This window comes from Aulonocara stuartgranti (assembly GCF_965226115.1).
Source record: "Aulonocara stuartgranti genome assembly, chromosome: 3".
NCBI classification, from domain to species: domain Eukaryota; kingdom Metazoa; phylum Chordata; class Actinopteri; order Cichliformes; family Cichlidae; genus Aulonocara; species Aulonocara stuartgranti.
In genome coordinates, this window is record NC_138941.1 from 14,904,605 (window position 1) to 14,925,980 (window position 21,376).

At 42.4% G+C, this 21,376-nt stretch overlaps 2 protein-coding genes and 1 long non-coding RNA gene across 3 annotated transcripts in view; all 3 read left to right on the forward strand.

The window, feature by feature from the left end:
• Positions 1–9,135, forward strand: part of LOC309702578 (protein NLRC3-like) — a 174,090-nt gene extending 164,955 nt beyond the window's left edge. Inside the window, exon 9 of the mRNA XM_082527188.1 lies at positions 8,473–9,135. Coding sequence (XP_082383314.1) covers positions 8,473–8,485 — 13 coding nt within the window. The 3' untranslated portion in view covers positions 8,486–9,135. The remainder of the gene's footprint in view (positions 1–8,472) is intronic.
• LOC309702569 (uncharacterized protein) overlaps positions 1–21,376 on the forward strand; it is a 1,256,944-nt gene that overhangs the window by 606,845 nt on the left and 628,723 nt on the right. The window contains 1 exon segment of the mRNA XM_082527162.1: positions 5,138–5,335. Within this exon segment, the coding sequence (XP_082383288.1) occupies positions 5,138–5,335 (198 nt within the window).
• On the forward strand, positions 19,382–20,839 carry LOC309702657. The gene is made up of 3 exons (XR_014275686.1): positions 19,382–19,567; positions 19,904–20,384; positions 20,504–20,839. It is a non-coding gene; the product is annotated as an uncharacterized lncRNA (long non-coding RNA).

Here is a 21,376-nt window from a genome sequence, read left to right on the forward strand (position 1 = left end):
GACAGAGTGAAGAGGTTCATACCCAACATGAGGTGAGGCAGCTGGAGACAGCTTCCAAGATGGACGCCCTCCATGACGCTCCAATCAGGTGCCAGGACATCTTTAAAGCCTTACCTGACCAACAGAGACCCATCAGAGTGGTTCTGACCAACGGCGTGGCTGGTGTTGGAAAAACCTTCTCAGTGCAGAAGTTCACTCTGGACTGGGCAGAGGGCTTGGAGAACCAACATGTCAGTGTGGTGGTTCTGCTTTCATTCAGGGAGCTGAACCTGATCAGAGATGAGCAGTACAGTCTTCTGGAGCTGCTCCATGTTTTCCATCCAACATTACAGAAGGTCACAGCAGAGAAGCTGGCTGTCTCTCAGCTTTTGTTCATCTTTGACGGCCTGGATGAAAGCAGACTTTCATTGGATTTCACCAACAGGAAGCTGCTGTCTGATGTCACACAGAAGTCATCAGTCAGCCAGCTGCTGACAAACCTCATCCAGGGGAATCTGCTTCCCTCGGCTCTCGTCTGGATAACTTCCCGACCCGCAGCAGCCAATCAGATCCCTCCTACATGTGTTGACAGGCTAACAGAAGTACGAGGCTTCACTGACGCCCAGAAGGAGGAGTACTTCAGGAGGAGATTCAGTGATGAAGAGCTGTCCAGCAGAATCATCTCCCACATGAAGACATCCAGGAGCCTCCACATCATGTGTAGTATCCCAGTCTTCTGCTGGATCACTGCTACAGTTCTGGAGCACATGTTGACCACAGAGCAGAGAGGAGAGCTGCCCAAGACCCTGACTGACATGTACTCACACTTCCTGCTGGTTCAGACAAAGAGGAAGAAGAACAAGTACCATGAGGGACATGAGACGAGTCCACAGGAGCTGACGGAGGCTGATAGGAAAGTTCTTCTGAAGCTGGGGAGGCTGGCGTTTGAACATCTGGAGAAAGGAAACATCATGTTCTACCAAGAAGACCTGGAGCAGTGTGGTCTGGATGTGACAGAGGCCTCGGTGTACTCAGGAGTTTGTACAGAGATCTTCAAAAGAGAGTGTGTGATCTTCCAGAAACCAGTCTACAGCTTTGTTCATCTGAGCATTCAGGAGTTTCTGGCTGCCGTCTACATGTTCCACTGTCACACCAACAGGAAGATAGAGGTAGTGGAAGACTTCCTGGGAGATTTTTGTTATGATTCTGACTTTGATTTTGACTATCATGATTATACTAATTTGCTTCGGTTTCCCCACATTAAACCATCTCTGGATGAATCATCTCTGGATGATTTCCCGAGGAGAGCCATGGAGAAATCCCTCCAGAGTAAAAATGGCCACCTGGACCTGTTTGTTCGCTTCCTTCATGGCCTCTGTCTGGAGTCCAACCAGAGACTCTTAGTAGGTCTGCTGGGTCAGACAGAGATCAGTCCAGGAACCATCCAGAGAGTCATCAACAACCTGAAGGAGATGAACAGTGATGAAATCTCTCCTGACAGAAGCATCAACATCTTCCACTGTCTGATGGAGATGAACGACCTCTCAGTACATCAGGAGATCCAAGAGTTCCTGAAGTCAGAGAACAGATCAGAGAAGGAACTCTCTGAGATCCAGTGCTCAGCTCTGGCCTTCATGCTGCAGATGTCAGAGGAGGTTCTGGATGAGTTGGACCTGCACAAGTACAACACATCAGAGCGGGGACGACAGAGACTGATTACAGCTGTGAGGACCTGCAGAAAGGCTGGGTGAGTCCAGATGTGATCATTAGCATCATTGATCAGTGTAGGTTAGTAGTTTAATGTTGAAAATAAAATCAGATTGTAACCACAAAGTGTTTGTGTCCGTACGCTGCAACCTTCCACACCATTCCTTTATTGTACAGACTCAGCAGCAGCTCCATGGATCCCAAATCCAAGAGTGGAGAACAGATTTGAAGTGTGTCACATCCATGCAGTCACAGCTGTTTCCACCATGTTTCCACTGATATTAATCCTGTTCAATGACACGTTTCATATCAGTCCACTGACATGTTTAAGTGTCCTGCTGGAAATCACTCAAATCATCCATGAAATCCATGAAAAATCCTTTTAGTGTTTCTAACTTCACCCTCTGTCCTCTCTCTCTCTCCATCCTCCTCACTGCTTCTTTCACTGATAATCACACAAACATCGTATTCAGCTACAAAATAACACAATAATATCATCTGATGATCATTATTATAAGAGCAGGATCCATATTTGATATCAGAGTAACACACTGCTTGGTTATGTGCAGTCATCATCAGTGACTGTGGCTCAAACAGAAGCTCTCTGATTGGTTGCTGACCTTGGTCACCTGTCCACTCTCACCTGTTTGTGTTTGCTCTCTCTTTGCTGTCTCCATCCTCTCTCTCCTTTCTCTCCCTCTCTGTCTTTGTACGTCACTCAGGTCCAATGGAAACAGTGACATTTACAAACCAATCAAAGACAAACTGATCCATGTCAGGTTATAACAATATTCAAAGTGAATACAGGCTGCTGCTGGACACAGACAGGTAACATCATTTTGACTTGCTGTCACCTGGATCTGGACTCATAAACACTGAAGCCCTGAACAGGAATACAAATCATTTTCTGCCAACTAGCGACACACCAGCAGATAATGGCTCAGAAAGCTCAAATGAGCCAATCATTTCTGTGTTTAGTTCCCCTGAAATCAGATCTGATATCAGCAGCTCTGAGTTCATTCATCATTATTGTCCAGTGATGAGATTTCTGCTCCGTTTGGTAACAGTCAGCAGGTTTTTCCTGCGTGTGGACGTGAACAGTCGTACCTGACAGCAGGTAGCAAACAGAGATCATCTTTCCAGCTGGAACTCTTCACTGAGCTGAACTCATTCAAAATGTTCTGGAGTCAAAACAGGAAACAGTCCAAATGTGTGTCTTCACTCTGACTCTGGATCAGATCTCAGTGACAGACTGTGGACATTATGGAAGCCTAAATGTGACACCATCTTCCTCCTTCATCTGCAGATTAAAGCCAAACAAAGATTCTCATTAAAAGTCTGCAGGTCTGAGAGAGACTCAATCGTTGTGTCATGTCAAACACAGTAAGAGGAGCTGAAGCACAGATGTGAAGAGCAGATTCATCAGATTATGACCTCACTCTGTTTTGTCTTCATATACATTCAGTCTGTGTTTATAATGCAGATTTTCTGCTTTTATAATAACACATTTTATATTTTCTATCATCACAGACTGACTGAGTGTCGACTCTCAGAGTCTCACTGTGAAGTTGTGGCCTCAGCTCTGAAGTCCAACCCCTCCCATCTGACAGAGCTGGACATGAGTTACAACTACAAGCTGCAGGATTCAGGTGTGAAGCTTCTGTGTGCTGGACTGGAGAGTCCAAACTGTGGACTGGAGACTCTGAGGTGAGTTCACTGACTGCAGCTGTTGTTGTTTTTATATATTTCAGGTCTTTGATTGATGTTTGAAACTTTCTTTAGTTCCTAAATGTTCAGGATGTGTCTGAAGACAAATGTGAAGAAGTTTGAGTGCTTTCAGAAATGTTGTCTTTCCAAACGACTGAACAACAGTTTTTCCTTTTGGCTCCAAACAGAAGTGACAGACTTGAGCAGGGTTCATTTAAAGGCTGACAGAAGTGGAGTGGTGACGGGGAGATGTTTGACAGGACAGTGTTTCAGCCTCCACAGGTTCATGTTGTGCTCCATCAGTCAGTGAAGATGAAGTCAGTGCTGATGAGGCTGTAGAGTGTGTGAGGGATGTGAATGAGGATGATGAAGATCTGATGATAGCAGATAATAACAGGCTGCAGAGACTTTGAGCCATACAGGGCACACAGTGTGTGTACAGAACAGCTGAAATCATTATGGAGGCCTCACTGGAATATGGAAGCATCACAGTACAGCTTCAGTGAAGCATCAAAGTCTCTGATATGAGATGAGAAATGAAGCAGCCAGAGCTTTTTCATGAGTGGAAATCCACAGTGACTGTGAGCTGCTGCTACAGCCTCCAGATTAGCCAGCAGCTCATCCTGCTCAACATTTCCTCACCAACTTTAATGGAAGTGTGATGTTTTCAGCTGGAGTGATGGTCAGGGTGGCCTCCCTCTCCTCTTCTTCTCCTCTTCCTCTTTCATTTGTAAAGCCACTTCTGCTGCTTTCATTCATTTGGAAGTCCTGTAGCTGAGTTTGGGAGAGACTAACAGCCTCGGCAGCAGAGGGGAGAAAGGCTGTAACACCACCACTTTACTCTGTTCTACCTGTCACATCATTTTATCAGGAAACAAATATGCTCATGTTTTTACTATGTTTGTCTTGAAGATGTAAGAAGATCACATGGTGCTTTTTATTATTGTGTTGGTTTGTTTCCTGTCTCTTGGATGGAGCCCAGCTGTGCGTGGCCCCTGGGCCTGTGGTCAGAGTGTGTGCTGGATAATCCGGCCCAGGATGAGGCCAAACTAACATGGGATGAAATGTCTGTCACATAATTGAGCTTAGTGTAGTTTCATTTCTGCACAATTTCAAAACAACCAAAACTTTGTTCTGTCTTTTCTATGTTATACTGTAGACTTTCTTTGATACTGTGTCCAAAAGGAGCAGCTTTTACTTTGAAGGGGAGGCGTCTCTGTTTCCTCTTCAGGTTGGATGATGGAAGCAAATGAGTGTGTGATGTTCTTTCAGTGTTGCACTTTGTAGACGCTCCCTGAGCACTGGTCTCACAGCCAGCTGCACATAGAGACCAGTGTTGTTAGTCCAGGTCAGAAGATGACTTGTTGCAATGAAAATGAGCTTGTAGTTTGTCTGCTTTAATAATGTGACTGGAAAAAGGTGTTGGACTTCAAATATGTCCATTTCTTTCACACTTCACCTTTAAAAGTGAAGCCTTGTGGTTCCTGGAAGGAAAAACACGACTTTTTCAAGTCTTTGTCCTGTTTTTATGATAAATGTACGACTTTAATGTGAAACATTCAGAGTTTTTTCTCTTGTTGTGTTTGTTTGAAGCTGCTTCCTGTTGGCTTCAGCTGTTTGGAGTTTCCATTTTCTAAACTTCTACATTCTGAACCTTCTTCAGCTCTGAACAGATGATGAAACACTGAATGATTTCAAGCTCACACTTTGTCTAATAAACTTACATCTTTCATTCTTTATACAGATTGATGGACTGTGATTTGTCAGAGATCAGCTGTGATTATCTGGCAGCAGCACTGAAGTCCAACCCCTCCCATCTGAGAGAGCTGGACCTGAGTACTGACTCCTGGTGGTTGACTAACAAGAAAAAGCTGCAGGATTCAGGAGTGAAGCATCTGTGTGGTTTCCTGGAGAGTCCAGGATGTGGACTTGAAACTCTGAGGTCAGTCAGCATGTTTTAGTTGTGCTGAGATGAATATGATGTGAAAGTTGTGCTGACACTAAACTGCAGACATCAGGCTGATATTATACTGATCCACACTGAGGATCTTCATGGTAAAGTCTGTTTTCTTCTTCTCTGGTTTAGTCCATTGACTGCAGCAGAACAATGTTCACATTTCAAACTTTCAAAGAAGAAGAAAAATCCTCCACTGGATAATTCACTGTGAAACTCTCAAACTCTTCATTCCACCTTAAAGTCTGACACTGAAATCCAAAGCAAAATGTGCGTTTGCTTTATAGACAGCAGTCCAACACAAACATACACACATCATCCAAAACACAGTCCAACATCCAAATCTCCTCCACTGCCAGCATGAATGATGGGAAAGAGAAGGAGGAACACTCTGACATTCAGGGTTAGAATGAGTTTCATGAAGCAGACTGTGAAGATCAAAGCTGCATTAGAAAGCTTACATGAATGAATGAGTGGACAGAAGTGGACAGAGATCATCTGAAGCACTTCAAAGGCTTTAAATCAGCACATTTCTCTTTATTCTTTATCAACTCTGTTAGTTTCTCTCAGTTTTCTGTGGAATGAAGCTAACAGCAGGCTAATAAGATGCTGACCAATAGGTTTCTATTAAAGGTTGTAATTTGTATATGAAAAAGTGCTTTGGCTCAGCAGGGATCAGCTTACAGGTAGAATACAGCTGCTGGATGGGATTAGCATGTCATAGCTATCTACCAAACTGCTAACTGGGGGATTTCAGGCCATCTATGGATCATTTTTGCTAACTGTTTATTCAGCTTAGGCTCACAGGGCTGCAGCCTGTGCCCTAGCTGTCATAGGGCAAGAGGCGTGGTCCACCTGCACAGGTGAGCAGTCCATCACAGGGCCAACAGAGAGAGACAGAGAAGCACTCTCTCACATCCACACCTACAGCCAATTTAGAAGCACCAATGAACCTAAGCAGCATTTCATTGGACTGTGGGAGAACATCCAACCTCCACAGAAAGGCCAACAAGCTTCAACCTACAACCTTCTTGCTTTAAGGCACTAGTGCGAACCACTTTTCCCCATTTCAGCCCAAATCCTGCATCTTCCTGTTTCTGACTCCAGGCCAGCTCCACTAACACTTTCTCATCAGACACTGCCACCTAGTGGAGGAAGTCTTAGTCCCATTTGAAGCTTCAGATTACAGTTAGTTCCTTTACAAAGAGGTGGAGGTGGTGGGGCCACAGCACCATCATCACTGAGTGCCATAGGACACGTAACCTTTGTTTCCATATGCTGGGAACTTCCTGTTGTTCCAAGGAGGACTGGAAAATGTGTGAAAATCTCCCAGTCAGTTCCTCACAGCACACTTCAATCATTTCCCTCCCACAGCATCAGGACCAGGGCTTTTTCTCTCTTTGGTCCCACTAAGAGATTTCCACACAAACACCTCATCAGTGGGACTCTCAGAGCTACCAGCCCTTTGCTACAATCACAAAGCTCTTCATTGAAATCAATGATATCATAGCTGGAATCAAATGAGTCCAAGTCTTCTGCTGATTCAGCATCACATTCATCTTTGCTCCTTGTTCTGCATCCCCACCATGGACTTCATTCCTTTCCAAGCCAGCCTTGAGTGTCCTTTATTCAGCTCATCCTCTGATTTACTTTTACACCTGATTTTAGCTGCTTTATCTCTCTTTCAACAAGTTTCTGTCCCTCAATCTTTTTCTTCTCTCCCTCATAACAAGACAGCTTCTTCTGCCTGAGAACATGTTGGAGTGATTTACTAATCCAGGGCTGCTTATTGGGGAAAATACTTCCTGTTTCCAAAGTAATCCCCATTTTTCCCAGAAAGAAATGTAAGTAGAAATCGATGATCTAAGTGAGAACATGAGCCTTTAAAAAGTCCCAGTGGGTGCAGTCAAAGCAGTCCCTCAGTCCCAGTATAGAGTCTTTGGTCCAGCCTGGAACAACTGTGTGCCCAGTTTGAGCTCTCTTCAGTCCTGTGACCTGACAGACCCAGAGGGGCCATCACATCACATTTAGAAGCTCCCCTAATGGAGCCACAACACATGTCCAATACTTAGTCTGTCTTGTTGGACCAACTGGAAGAAATGATTCAACAGTTTCCTGTTTGAAGCTGCTTCCTGTTGGCTTCAGCTGTTTGGAGTTTCCATTTTCTAAACTTCTACATTCTGAACCTTCTTCAGCTCTGAACAGATGATGAAACACTGAATGATTTCAAGCTCACACTTTGTCTAATAAACTTACATCTTTCATTCTTTATACAGATTGAGGGACTGTGGTTTGTCAGAGATCAGCTGTGATTATCTGGCAGCAGCACTGAAGTCCAACCCCTCCCATCTGAGAGAGCTGGACCTGTACGGAAACAACCTGAAGGATCCAGATGTGAAGCAGCTGTCTGATCTTCAGCAGAGTCCAGACTACAGACTGAAGACTCTGGTGTAAGTAGAGTGCTGGAGTGAGTGGGTGGTGCTGTCAGCAGTATTGTACTAAACACAGTCAGTATGAAACAAAGATCCAGTGTTTCCTGTAAAGCTGCAGCTTCTCAGTGAAGCTGTGAGAGGAGAACGGTGACAGGCTTCAGGATTGGACACAAACACTTCCTGTTTCTGACCTTTATGGTCACCATAGTAACGGCTGACACGCTCTGATCAAACGCTGTCAACAGCCAATCAGCTCTCTGAACAAAGCAGCACGCAGACCAATGACTGCATTCATTTCCAAGTTTAAAGCAGTGAAGAACACAGTCTGTAGGTGAGGAAGAATTTAGTGAGAGCAGATGTTTGGATGGAATTCCTCCAGTTAACAGCTGGAACCGTCCATCTGGATTGTTGGGCTTGTTGTTGGGGTTCCTACAGAGCTCAGAGTGGACACACCAAGGTTCTTCTAATGAATGAAAGTCCAAACTCAAACTAGGAGGGAAAAACATCTTCATCAACTTCAATAAAAATCCAAAGATTAGAAAAAGTGAAGCAACAATGAGTCCTAGTACAGTCCCAGCACTGAAGTCCCTGCTGCTCTTTATACTGGATATGCTGCATCACTGACTGACAGCTGATGAAGAGTCTCTGGAAACACTCGTTTATCTCCTCTGCTCTTCCTTCTTCTCTCTGCAGGTGGAGGCGATGATGGTAAACAGGACGGTGTGTGTGCTGAGAGAGGAGGAGCTGTGTCCTGATGATCCAGAGAGGTTGAAGCAGCAGCAGCTTGTGTGTAGAGACGCTCTGACTGGGCCATGTTACTGGGAGGTGGAGAGGAGAGCTTCATCCAGCAGTGACTGACAGAGGAATGAGAAGAAGTGCAGATGACTGTCAGTGCTGCAGAGTGAACTGCTCTGAGAACAGCTCCACTGTCAGACACAATGTAGAGTCCAGCATCATCCCTGTGTGTCCCTCTGGATCTGACAGAGGATCATCAGTGTATCTGGACTGCTCTGCTGCTGCTCTGTCCTTCTACAGTCTCTGCACAGTCTCTGTCTGACTCTGGCTTCAGACCCTCCTGGATCAAACTCACCTGGAAAGACTTTCAAACATCACTCAATAGATTTGAATACAGAATATATTTGATGTATACTGTAGATGTACTGTAGAGTTGCAGTTTGTCACTTGTAAATACAGTCTGTGAGCAGCTGTGAGCTGAAAGATCTTTCTAGAAACACGAAATGTTTTCACTCTTCTGTTGCTTTTTCATATATTTCCACAACATTAATATTGATCCCACCTGTCTCACCTGTTTCATGCTTTTATACATAATAACAGGACACGTGTGATCTGAGCGCTGCTGTGGTTGCTGCACGTCTTCATTTAGATAACAGAGACATCTAGTGGTTCAGAGGGAGAACTGCAGGAGGTGGAGCTGTGTTTCAGCATGGAAAACTTTTTATCTTTTAGGCGCAGATACAAATATGACAAGTATCAGTGTGAGATACAAAAGGTCACATCAGTCAGCAGAGGGAACAGTGATCACACAGCAATGTAAGAATAGAAACATAACAGTGAATCTGGACATGTATACAGATGGAAGCAAACAAACAGGATGTAACACTACATTAAAGCCACAAATGGGAAGAAAACAAAGCCAAAGGAAAATATATTTGATCTCAGGAATCCAAATCAGATGCTTTAGAGCAGGGGTACAGGAGTACAGAGAGGAATGTGTTGAGAGACTGGCGTGCAGTCTGCGCTGTAAAAGGTAGGCGTGTTGCCTGCTTATCTGTTTAACAGTGATGAAAATGAAATTAAACAAATCTCTTAGTGTGTTAATACAGGAAGCTGCGGACCTGGACCAACTGCCCCCACAAGCACAGCGGCCGAAGCAAAATTATAAGTAATGGGAGCCACACCCAGCAAGAATCAGCAGCTGTGAAACAGACAGCAGCGAGGAGAGAATTAGAGGAGAAATTAAGAGAAGTTTTAACACATAAAATTGGGGCCAACGGACTTGTGGAGGTTGGGAAGGCGTCCGGAGCATCACAACAAAAAGGTGAAACAAAAACACACACAAGCAGAGAAATCTGAGAGAAAGGCTCCTTTTAAGGTAACGCCTAGTTTGAGAAAAGATAAAATTAACCTGCCTGCCTACAAATGCACACACATGCAATGAAGAAACAGCTTACACTCATGAACACGTGAAGATTTTCCAGCAAGGCTAAAGCAGCGAAACTTAACATACACCTGTTGTTAAAGGATAAATACATTACTGACAAAGAAACTCTCTGGGTTGCAGGACAACAATTTAACTTCAAAGAAAAAGACACTGGTCTGACCAACCAGTGATGACATGACAAATTTAGGGGTTAAAAGATTCAAATTGTGACATGTTTTCTGCTGATTGATTGATACAAGTGATTACTGAATGAAAGAAAAATTTCTTTTTGGGCTTTTAAACATGACCTTAAGAATTTTAACAGGTGCATGTTGTCCTGTCAACTTGGTGGGTTAGGAGTTGATTATATCGGGAGAGAAAAAACAAAAAAAGGGGGAGAGAAGGCTGACACAGGGCCTGGTCCCGGTGTTTCTCCCGTCTCGTTGTAATACAGCCAACACAACATCATTTTCCTGTTCGTTTGCTTTTGTTTTGTTTTTGTTTTTTCTCTTTATGTTTAATTACAGGCTGCTTTGCCGGCCCTGAAAGCCGAGGCGGACTGGACTCCTGCTCTCCCCTATACGTGACACTGACCAAATCCTGCAACAGCTGGACCCACAACAACAACCTGAAAAAGTCAACAGTGCTGCAGGAATGTGATCTCATGCAGCAGAGACGGAGAGCACTAAACCTAAGGCCCGTTTCACTACACGGGGGAAAATTCTCAGACTGCGTCAGCTGACAGAGCTGTGACGAGACGCCCGCCAAGCCCGAAGGAAAAGTAAGGCCGAGCAAAAGAATGCTGACCTTGATAATGCTGCATTTACACTGTGCAAGACAGTGATGGACCAACACGGAGGATCGGGCAGCAAAAAGGGCGTGACCGAGACAGGAGGAGTAACTGAGGACAGAAGGCACCTCAGAATGGACAAAAAACACAGGAGAAGATGCAGGTTTCACCTGCGGTGAGCATGGACACTGGAGAAAGGACTGCCCCAATTGGGGTCAGAACCAGGACGGACTGAACTTTGAGCAGCAGCAGCAGCAATGGTCGCAAACAAACTGAAAAGGAGGAGGGCAGGACCCCAGGGCATGCTTCAGGCAGTGGTTTACCCAGAACACCAGAACAGGAAAGTGATGAACACACACACACACACACACACACACGTCTACAAACACACAGATTCAGAATGAAGTGAAATACACACATGAATACATGTGCACTCGTTGATTGAGTGAGAAATGACGCACACACACATACACGCTGATGCAATGAAGAATGCTTTGCTAACAAAGCATTCCGATAGTCATTTCAATTCTGGCTCTTGTCCTGCAATTAGCCAGATTATATCGCTGCTGTGGGCCCGGTTCAGGGTCAGGGTAAGGGGTAAGCAAATAGGGTAAACATGGATACCCCCCCTATCACCAAGCAAGTAGCCAGTGAACTCTCCTAAGACAGAAGGATACACTTCAGTTCAAATGTCCCTGAAGCAATTGGTCTTTATATATTTTAAAGTATTCTCAACTCACCATGTCCAAATTTTGTGCTCAGTGTACATTCACGGAATATTTGTGAGTCATGAACAGAGCCTGGCCACTTGGCTTCCACATTTGTGATAATGTTGGCAGCATCACATATGATCTTCACAGTGCAGAGAACACAAATTAGCATCCATTACTATAATGAAATAATTTGTTAGTTTGAAATGCTACAGGGAACTATGTACCTGCACATTAATGCTGTGGAAAGACTTCCTGTTCACATAGTCTCCTTCATTTACTGAAGGAGCAATGATTGGAATGTGAGTGCCATCTATACAGCCAATCACGCCTGGGAACCGTGAGAATAAATGTAAAATTTAAGTAGTAGTCCAAGTATCACCACATCATGAATTAAGTTTTGGTCATCCTGATACCTGCAATTTTGTGGAATCCCTCTTTGATAAATCTTGTGGGTCTGTGACCGGGGAACACCACAGACGAGTACAGGAGACGTTTCAGTGCAACTGTAACATTCCTGACTGCCCGACAGACGGTAGCCTTGGAAACGTGCTCAGCGTCAACAATATTATACAGAAAGCTCCCGTTTGCAAAAAACCGAAGTGCAATACAAATAATATGTAATGAACTGGGAGGATGTCCGCGATGTGTCACATGCGTAATATATGGCCTGAGGATGTTATTCAAATAAATTATAGATTGTGCTGAAAAACGGTAACGTTCGCACAGAAAATCATCAGGAAATGATAAAATGTCCAAACGCGCTCTGATCACTCTCTCCCGGCGGTGAGCTCTGCGGAGAATTTGGGCTTCACGATCTACTGGCTCTTCAAGGACGGGGCACGCCATGTCCGACACTTCCTACTGTCAGGTTTCCGACAAAGGGGCGGAGACAGTCAGGGTTAGTTGTAGTAAACCTGCTAGGGGGCAGGTTAGCTTCACGGAGTGTGTCGTCATAGTGACTCACTGAGGCTTCAGCTGAACTCGCTTTGTGAAACCGAAAAACCAGAGTTTTCGTTAACTCAGGGTATACTTACTCAGTTTTTCCACTAAACCGGCTTCCTGAAACAGGGCCCAGAACAGGAAAGTGATGAACATAAACACCCACACAAATACACACACACACACACACACACACACACACACACACACACACACACACAGATTCAGAATGAAGTGAAATACACACATGAATACATGTGCACTCGTTGATTGAGTGAGAAATGACGCACACACACATACACATGCACACGCTTGTGCAATGAAGAGTGATGCACCCACACACACATACACGCTGATGCAATGAAGAATGCTTTGCTTATGCCGATATGCAAAATGCTGCACACAAACATCCCAATGCATAATTTTATGAGGAGCCATTGATTACCATTGATTACTTAGAATGTGTTATATGTCACTCAGAGGGCATTTATGTAGATTTTAGGAATAAGGTCTTAAACGGTTTGGTTATGAAAACCATGTCTGTGCGTGATGTCTGTTTATGGCTCAAGGCCTTGACTGAATTCTTTGCTGTGCTCCACACAGCCCTGGTGAGGAACAGTGCCACAGAGTGAAAAATGATGAATTAATAGTGTAAGTTTAGGTTGGAGTACGGCATTTTCTGTGATTGAGATTTAATTCAAGGAGGAACAAAAGGTTCTCATTCCCACACGATATTGTCCCGGCAGGAAGCAAAATGTTCCTGTGAACTTCTGGTTGATTGTTTGGTTTTGCTTAGCGCTAGCTTGATTTTATCAGTGAGCTTTGGCTTGTGTTCTTTCTCGTAAGCGAGAGAGGATAGTTTTATGCTTGGACATGTCTGCAACGGGCCCTAGTTTGTGTTATTGTTGTTAGTGTTTTGTTGGTTATGTCTGTTTTCGTTTTTGTTACAGTGCACTGAGATAAAAAAATCTGAGAGGTGTGATCCACCGGTGGTGATATTTTGATATTTTGTGAGTTCATGATTTAACAATCAGCTCTTTAAACCAGGCCTGAAAGATTGAAACTTAAAGCGCTATGAAATATTCTTACAAAAACAGTTGCAAAGTGTGCTTCTCCATGATTGTAATTGGCTTGAGAGAAATTCACTTATATGGGACACTGATCACATGAGAAGTCCTGAGTCTAAAAGGATTGCAGCGAGTCAATCCAGAACAAAAGAACAAAGAATTGTTTTCCTTTTAAAATGATGACGTCATCTTGCTGGTGATGGAGGCTCGAATAGGTTGCGCGGGAGACTCCATTATCAGCAACATCTGGTATGAATGTGTGTGGATGAATGCATGTGAATGGACTGTGATGGACTGACGACTAAAAGTTTTGACTGACTTGATACTGAGACAATGACTGCACCCACTTTAAATGCCAATAAACAATTCACCCAGCGGACAAGAGAAGGGTGGATGCTTCGCTTTGTTTTGTTTTGTTTTTTCAGGAGCAGGAGGATAAGAGAGACTGGAGGAGGAGACTCTAGCTTCACATAAGTATGAACTGCAGACTTAACACTGTGGTTGCTGAATTTGAGTTACCGATGTTTGCATTAAGAAAACTGTGCTATATTAGCTGTGTTTTGAGTAAGGTATCATGTTATATTATTGGGAATGCCAAATGCTACAGTGGAGAAAACTTTTGATATCACTCATGACTGGAATATGTTACTATTAACCATAGCAGGCCACTGTAAAAAAGTCAATTAAATTTTATAGAGGAAAATCGCCAAAACTTTAACAATACCTATGAATGACTGGCCACATTCAGAATAGAGATATGCAATAACAAACATTGGTCCACGTGATTTAGGTTCTCGCTTGAAATAGTAAGTTATTAAATGTAGAATATAATTGACAGGGACATTTGATAGGATGTGGTACTGCAAAAGAACAAGAGCAAAGTAAATAAAGAAAAATATTGTGTTTAGTTTGGATAAATTCAAACACTCAGAGGATCAATATGAAATAAAACATATGCAAAATTTGTATGAAGTACATGACTGATAACTGTTCTGTCCTGAGCTTTTGTTTCTATAGCACCCACTTGACCACACCAACAGTTTCTCGCCACCAACAGGGGGTATTTGCAAAGAATAGGGAGGAATATCATCAAAACTGGGAAAGGTAAGCCCCGAAGGGGGTGATGACACCATAACTTTCACTTATGGTCAAATTCTTAAAATTTGAGCCCAAACTTGAAAATTCTTCAAACATTTAGAGACAGAGGGGATAAACATAATGTCGCAAACCACATAAGGATGGAGCATTTGAATCGATAAGATGGTGAAATAACACGCAGTAAAATTTGGATCATGTTGATTATGTTTATTCCAGTGTGCAGAGGAGTCAATTCCCTTCACAAAGTTTATAAATTCACTGGAACCAAAATTAGGAGCACCCGGTGCTGCAAGAGTTAATAGTCACAATACCCAAGGATAAGCACAAGAGCATGACTGATATGATGGGACTGGGATTTTGCTACACTTAATTATTGCAGACACAACTAAAACTATAACTGAAACTAATCAAAACTAAACTAAACTAGCAAACAATTGGTAAAAACTGATTAAAACTGATATAAAATTGAAAATCTGAAGTCGAAGCTAAATAAAAATAAAAACTAATGAAAATTGCAAAACTATTACAACCCTGGTCCAGACTAAGATGGCGTTGGACATCTTCAGGGCAGAAAAGGGTTGGTGTGACCAAGGTGTGGTTTGGCTTGTTGTATGTACATTTCAAAATGTTACAGCTCTGGATGGACCAGTTACCAGGGCATGGAAGGATGACAGACTTTATTACATGAGGAGAAGGGAAATTTCCGGGATTGAAGATCCTCAGGGATGACAAGGCTGGAGCAACGGTACTCGAGAGAAGAATTTCTGATACTTTCTGAGATAAGATGTCACTAACCTTCTCTTTTAATTGTCTAGCTCCAATGAATTGACACATGGGAGTGTGTCAAAAAGGGGGAAGTTGAGTCTGAACATCAAACAATGGTTTTATGAACATCTGATGACTCTATTTGTGTGTTTAATAATTTAGGTATGGTAAAACTTAAGCTTATAAGGGGTAGACTTAGAAATGGTTCATTAATTTTTGATTTCTTTTACACACACATAGATTATGATTAGAATAAGTCCTGAACATAATATTTTAAACCAAATTTGAATCATTAGAACAACAATGGATAACAATATTAGATTATCAAGGCTAGGGAGAGAGGTGTTTTGGTTTTCTGTCTCTTGCAGAGAAAGGAAGAGACACCAGATGGGGACACGGAGATGTGAGGACCCTTCACAGCAGAGACAGATGTAGGGACTGCCGAGACAGCAACTGGGGTCAAGTGTCATGGCATGTTTGGGCTCCTGGAGAACATGGATCCCACAAACACAGCAATAACCATGAAGGTGTTGGCGAAAACCAGGAACATCAGACCAACGAGGTTCAAGAGGCTCTTGGCAAAAAGGGGGACACGGCGGTGACCCCAAAACACACAGATCTTTGTTTGAAATCAGGGCAGAATAATCCCCTGAACTGTGCAACGACCAAAGGGTGGTCTAACCCCGGAGGTCGAAGAAAGAAGCTGAGAATCACCCAACTGGAAGACACTGGTAGCTGCAGCAATAAAAATAAAGGTTAAAAGCTCCTTAGACAGAGGTTCTAGTCTAAGTACGTTTGAAAGGTATAAGGGGGCATTAAAAAGGGGGGAAAACTGGAGCACCAAAATAAAGCTGTGGGAGAATTGGGGAGTGATGGGAGTGTCATCTGTAACTGCTGTTATGGTTGTAAATCTAACTTTGCTTGCATCTGAACTGCGTGAACACAGAGGTCATCCCACATATGGTTAAAGGGGGACAGAGGGCCTCAGGACCAAGGAGAACTGGACCTTGCAATGCTGGAGTGTATGTTGTAAGTGATCTCTTTGAAGAAAAGAGATCAAAGGGGGAATTGTGATATTATTCTGTTATCATATGTTACCTTATATATGTAATCAAAGTAGTTGAAGTATGATACTGCTGTAGATCATATTATACCCTTTAACATAGAGTGTGTGATCAGTATGTAGTCTTAGTTTGCATTATACTTCTGACTTAAAAGAGTGTGAAAATCATTAGATCTATTGGATTGACCTGTATTACTCGACACTGTTGAATGTGTTACACTGTTTCTTGACATTTCATACTGCTGAATCATGAAGAGAATGTTGTGTGCAGAGGACCTTGTGCCGATAATAGAAGAGACAGACCACATTCCATACCCCCACCTTTCAGAAGAGCAGAAAGACAGGGAGCCGAGGTCATAACTTAGGCGCCGTAAAAGAGAAAGAATGTGAATATTTAGGCTTTTACGACTAGGTGGGGGCCACTAGAGACTATAAGAAGCTGAGCAACCCGTCACCATTTTGAGACTTGCTGTGACCCTCTTCAGGCATGTCTCCCCATCATGATGGTCCTTATGCTCTTAAGTGTTGAATTGTATGGAAATAAATGATTGTTGATTGAGCATTTATACACAGAGTATTGTCCTTCCTTCAGCCCAAAGATTCAAAGAATTGGGAGATTTCAACACTGCTTTGATGCACTGTGGTATGAGGTGCTAACCTGTTGACAGTGTTGGGAAGGTTAATTTTAAAATGTATTCCACCAAAGATTATAGAAGTAATGTATTCTGAATACTTTACAACTACATGAATGTGCTATTGCTGTGTGATTTATTACTATTACTGAAGGCTACTCGCCATACCAACACCAACTAGATGTTAAAATCTTAATATAAATGAGTAACAGTAGGTGGACATTAGGTAAGGCTGCACTTTTTGCAGCGATCTCGTGTAGAAAACTATTCCGCGCATAGATAAAACAGGTCAGCAGCTCCGAACCGTAGTAAAGGGACCTCTGGCTAATACGTCCGGTTCGTGTTGGGCTCGTAGCTGAAAACTAGCTTTACTTTGTTGTCTGGGTCAACTTTGCTAGTGAGAGACAGAGAGAGGCGTTGAAAGGCTGCTCCAACGGAACTTATTGTTTCGGAGGAAAACATGAACATGGTGTACAGTCGAGTCTTAACAGCTTCCTTACAGCTGGTCTCGTCAGGTACTCTTTTTGGCTTTAGTGGTTGTTATTATTATATTTACATGCTCCCAGCTCCCGTTTCTGCTCCGTGACAGCTGTACTTTTCCTTTTTCTCCCTCCTCGCTCACAGACACATAACGGGTATGGCAGTCCATTCTCCCTGCAGCACGGACTACACTGCCCATGAGGCTACATTGTTTAGGGCGATGCCTGTAACACTCTGCTATTGCCTTCATATTAAATCATTTTTGTATAATAATTTTTAGAGGCTCTTATTGCGTGTTTTGTTTGGGTTTCCACCGGCGTGGAATTACCAAAAAATAGAGAGACCATAGCCTAACATATGAAACAGGTAAATACCGCCATGTAATCCATTTATTTCAACAAACTAACTGTATTCTCAATATCACCTATTGAACAGTAATTGTAATGGATACATTTACTCATATTTTGTATTTTAAATACGTAACGCCGGTGCATGTATTATGTTACTGCCCAACACTGCCTGTTGAGATCCTGAGATCCGCTCCTAGAACACCGACCTCCAACTCCTGAAGAGACACGGGTGTCCCTAAATTTAGCAAATATTAGCTTCAGGCTAGCTTGCTATGACGAATAGGCTAATACCAGCATTTTACCACAACTTCACCAGATGTAGCTAAAAAAAACTAAACTAATGTCCAGCCCAGTGGGACAGCAAGAAAAGATGACAAAAAATTATTACTTACTTGCGGTTTGGAGGTTCAAGCTGAAATTGAAGCAGCCATTGAAAGACGGGAAGAGACAAAGATGGCAGCTTGGTCAGCACTAGTGAGAAGGGTCTGGCTGCAGCCACTGTGGAGCTCCACACTAACCGGAAACACGTGACCTCCACAGTAGCCGGAAGCACGTGACCTCCACAGTAGCCGAAAGCACGTGACCTCCACAGTAGCCGTAAACACGCATGGATACCGTGGAAGTCTTGCAAGTTGATCGCAAAGGTTGGTTAAGTCTTTCTTAAATAAATTTGCCGTTAGTGATTTCATAATTCTAGGAATCGTCTAGTTTTCTTACAATGATCATGTTGCCACTTTTTTTGCGTTACAACAACATTCCTCCTTATTTTAATGTTTTTTCATCGTGCTCCATGGCAGAGAAACACACAAATATGCTTTTTCCTGGGCCTGGTTTAAGTAAGAGAGCTGGATTAACGGCTTCTGTGGGCGAGAAGAAGCAAAAACCACATTTTGCATTAGAGTATGATTTATTGTTGGCGTCAGAGATGCGAAATAACGAATACTTCAATACTGTACTTAAGTAGAATTTTCTGGTATCTTTACTTTACTGCTGTACTTTTTTGTGCCTACTGTATACTTCTTTATACTTCTACTTCTCACATTTTAGCACGCGTATCTGTACTTTGTAATCCGTACATTTGTAAATCAGCCCCCCACACGCGTGCTTTGGACGCAAGATTACTTCAAAATTTTGTACATAAATTTTATTTTAGACCCTGTACTTCTTACTTCGACTTGACTAAAAAGTCGAGTCGGTGCTTTCTAAACAGAGGTATCTAAACTGTAGTAAGGAACGTGTGTACTTGTGACACCTTTGGTTAGCGTCAACACTGTAAATTTCGTCACAAACAGATTTAGATATTTATCAATACTTCTATTCGTCATTCTTTTCTGTACAGCCTTTTTATTGCCCAGATTTTAGTTAGCCTCTGTTCAATTGACTGTTATATGTCAATAGAAACATGTCTCACAAATTAAAGTGTCTTGTAAAATATTTGTGGGGTTTTTTTCAAGGATTTTCTTCCCAAATCTATTACATGTCAACTGTAAATTGTTATTTCTGCTAAAACCTTAACTTAAATGTGTATATGGTGTTTATCTGTTTCTCTCTCTGTTTTAGATGCACACATCAATCTGGAATTCGGGCTTAAAGCCAGAATTGCAGGAATGCAACACGTGTTGCAGAGGACTCTTTCACTGCCCTCTGTGCCCCACTTTCAGCCCTACTGTCAGGGCAAAGATTGAGGAGCATCTAAGTGTGCATATAAAAAAATGCTTTGCCTTTCAAAGGTATGTTTGTATTAAATATACTTTATAGTTATAAATATGCACTTTTTTAAGCACTTCTGCAGTATCTTTGTTGACTTAAAAGTTGCTGTTGATATTGTACAGTTCAGTTCATTCATCTGCAACAAAAATAGTGTTTTTATAAAATATATTTTTATTTACTTTTCACCACTTTCCTTGACATAAGTTTTGTGATCCATACCATTTTGCTTTCATTATTGAGGTTGGCTTGGATGTTTTTGTTAACATGTACAATCTTATTGTTAGACAAATTGATTGCATTCTATACAACTACATTTAAATTACATCTGTTTGTTTGTTTGTTTTTTTCTCTTACAGATAAAATGATATGCCGGTGCAGGCTGCCTTGTAGGACAACAGGACACTTTCACCGCCCTGTCTGTAAGATTACAATCATATGGCGTGGGGATATGGCAAGGCATTTATTGTCTTGTCAGCATTCTTCAATACCAAGTCAGCCACCATTATCAGGACTGCTCCCCGCTGAACTCTCCGAGGAGACCCGTATTCCTCCGGCAGTACTCTTCGAGGAGCCCCGTCTCCCCCCCAAGGTTTTGTCTTTGGGATCTGAACCATTTTCTGAGTCTTTGTTAGAACATTCATATGCTCTACCCTCTGTGTTCAATAAAACTGCAGCTGATGGAAAGTCCATGAAAATGACATGCCTCACTGTGGCCTTACTCTTCGTAGCTCTGGCAAGCTATTTGCACACTGGAGAGAGGAAGCCAAAGCTGTGCTTGAAGGACAACACGTGCCCATTTTCAGACTGAAAAAGCGCAAGTTCCAGGAAGTCAGTCAGGTCAGTATTCACTTTAAACAGTAGTGTAATTACATGGTTAGTGACATTTGAATAACTGTTAAAAAACTGTTCTGCAACAGAGAAATAACTATGTTTTCATCCCCATTTGCCTGACACAGGAGCCAGCAGTTGTTGAAGATCTGCGTCCTGCTGTGCACTGGGTTGTCCAAAATAAGGCACTTTTCCGTGGACATGTAACAATGCCCAAATATCTGTCCTTAAATCAAGGGGACCAGCAGAGGGTCTTAATAGACATGTCAGAGGAAGAAGACACTGGAGCAAGGGACTTGTTCCTCTTTGTTTTTCAGTTTGCAGAGGACATGGAGCTCTTTTTGAAAGCATGTGCTGATGAGCAGGGGCTAAGGGTCAGTGCTATGTTTGACATGTAATGGACAAATGAAGGCACTGGCTGTGTTTGTTTGTTTGTTTAATATGTTGTTGTTGTTTTTTTGTTTTGTTTTTTGCGTAGTACAAAATTCCAATTAAACTTATTTCAAAATGTTGTTCACTTTATTCTGTGTCCATACTTATAATAAAGGATTACAGTGTAACAGCATTAAATGTAAATGTAACAGCATTTTTTTTAACTTGTATTTTCAAAATAAAAAGCTTATTGTTGATATTAATAGTAAAGAATTGTAATCAATAATATTTTTATACATTTTAAACATTAACACTCTGGGCTCTATCCTGGCCATCTGTGGACACGTCACTTATTCTTTTTTTTGACTACTGCACTGCAGTGGACCAAAAGAATGACACGGGTTTGATCTTAAGGATCTAATAGTTGTGTGTGTTGTGCATGACATTGCCACACAAATATGTATTTGCAAGATAGAGTAGAATAAATTATGACGCATGAAATATTACATAGGCTGCAGTGAATTTCTGTTGATACAGCCTATTGAGCTTTGAGTTTCCCAGTCAAACTTAGCTTTGAAGCACCTGCTAAAAACACTTTTACTCTTGTACATTTCATAACAAGACACCAT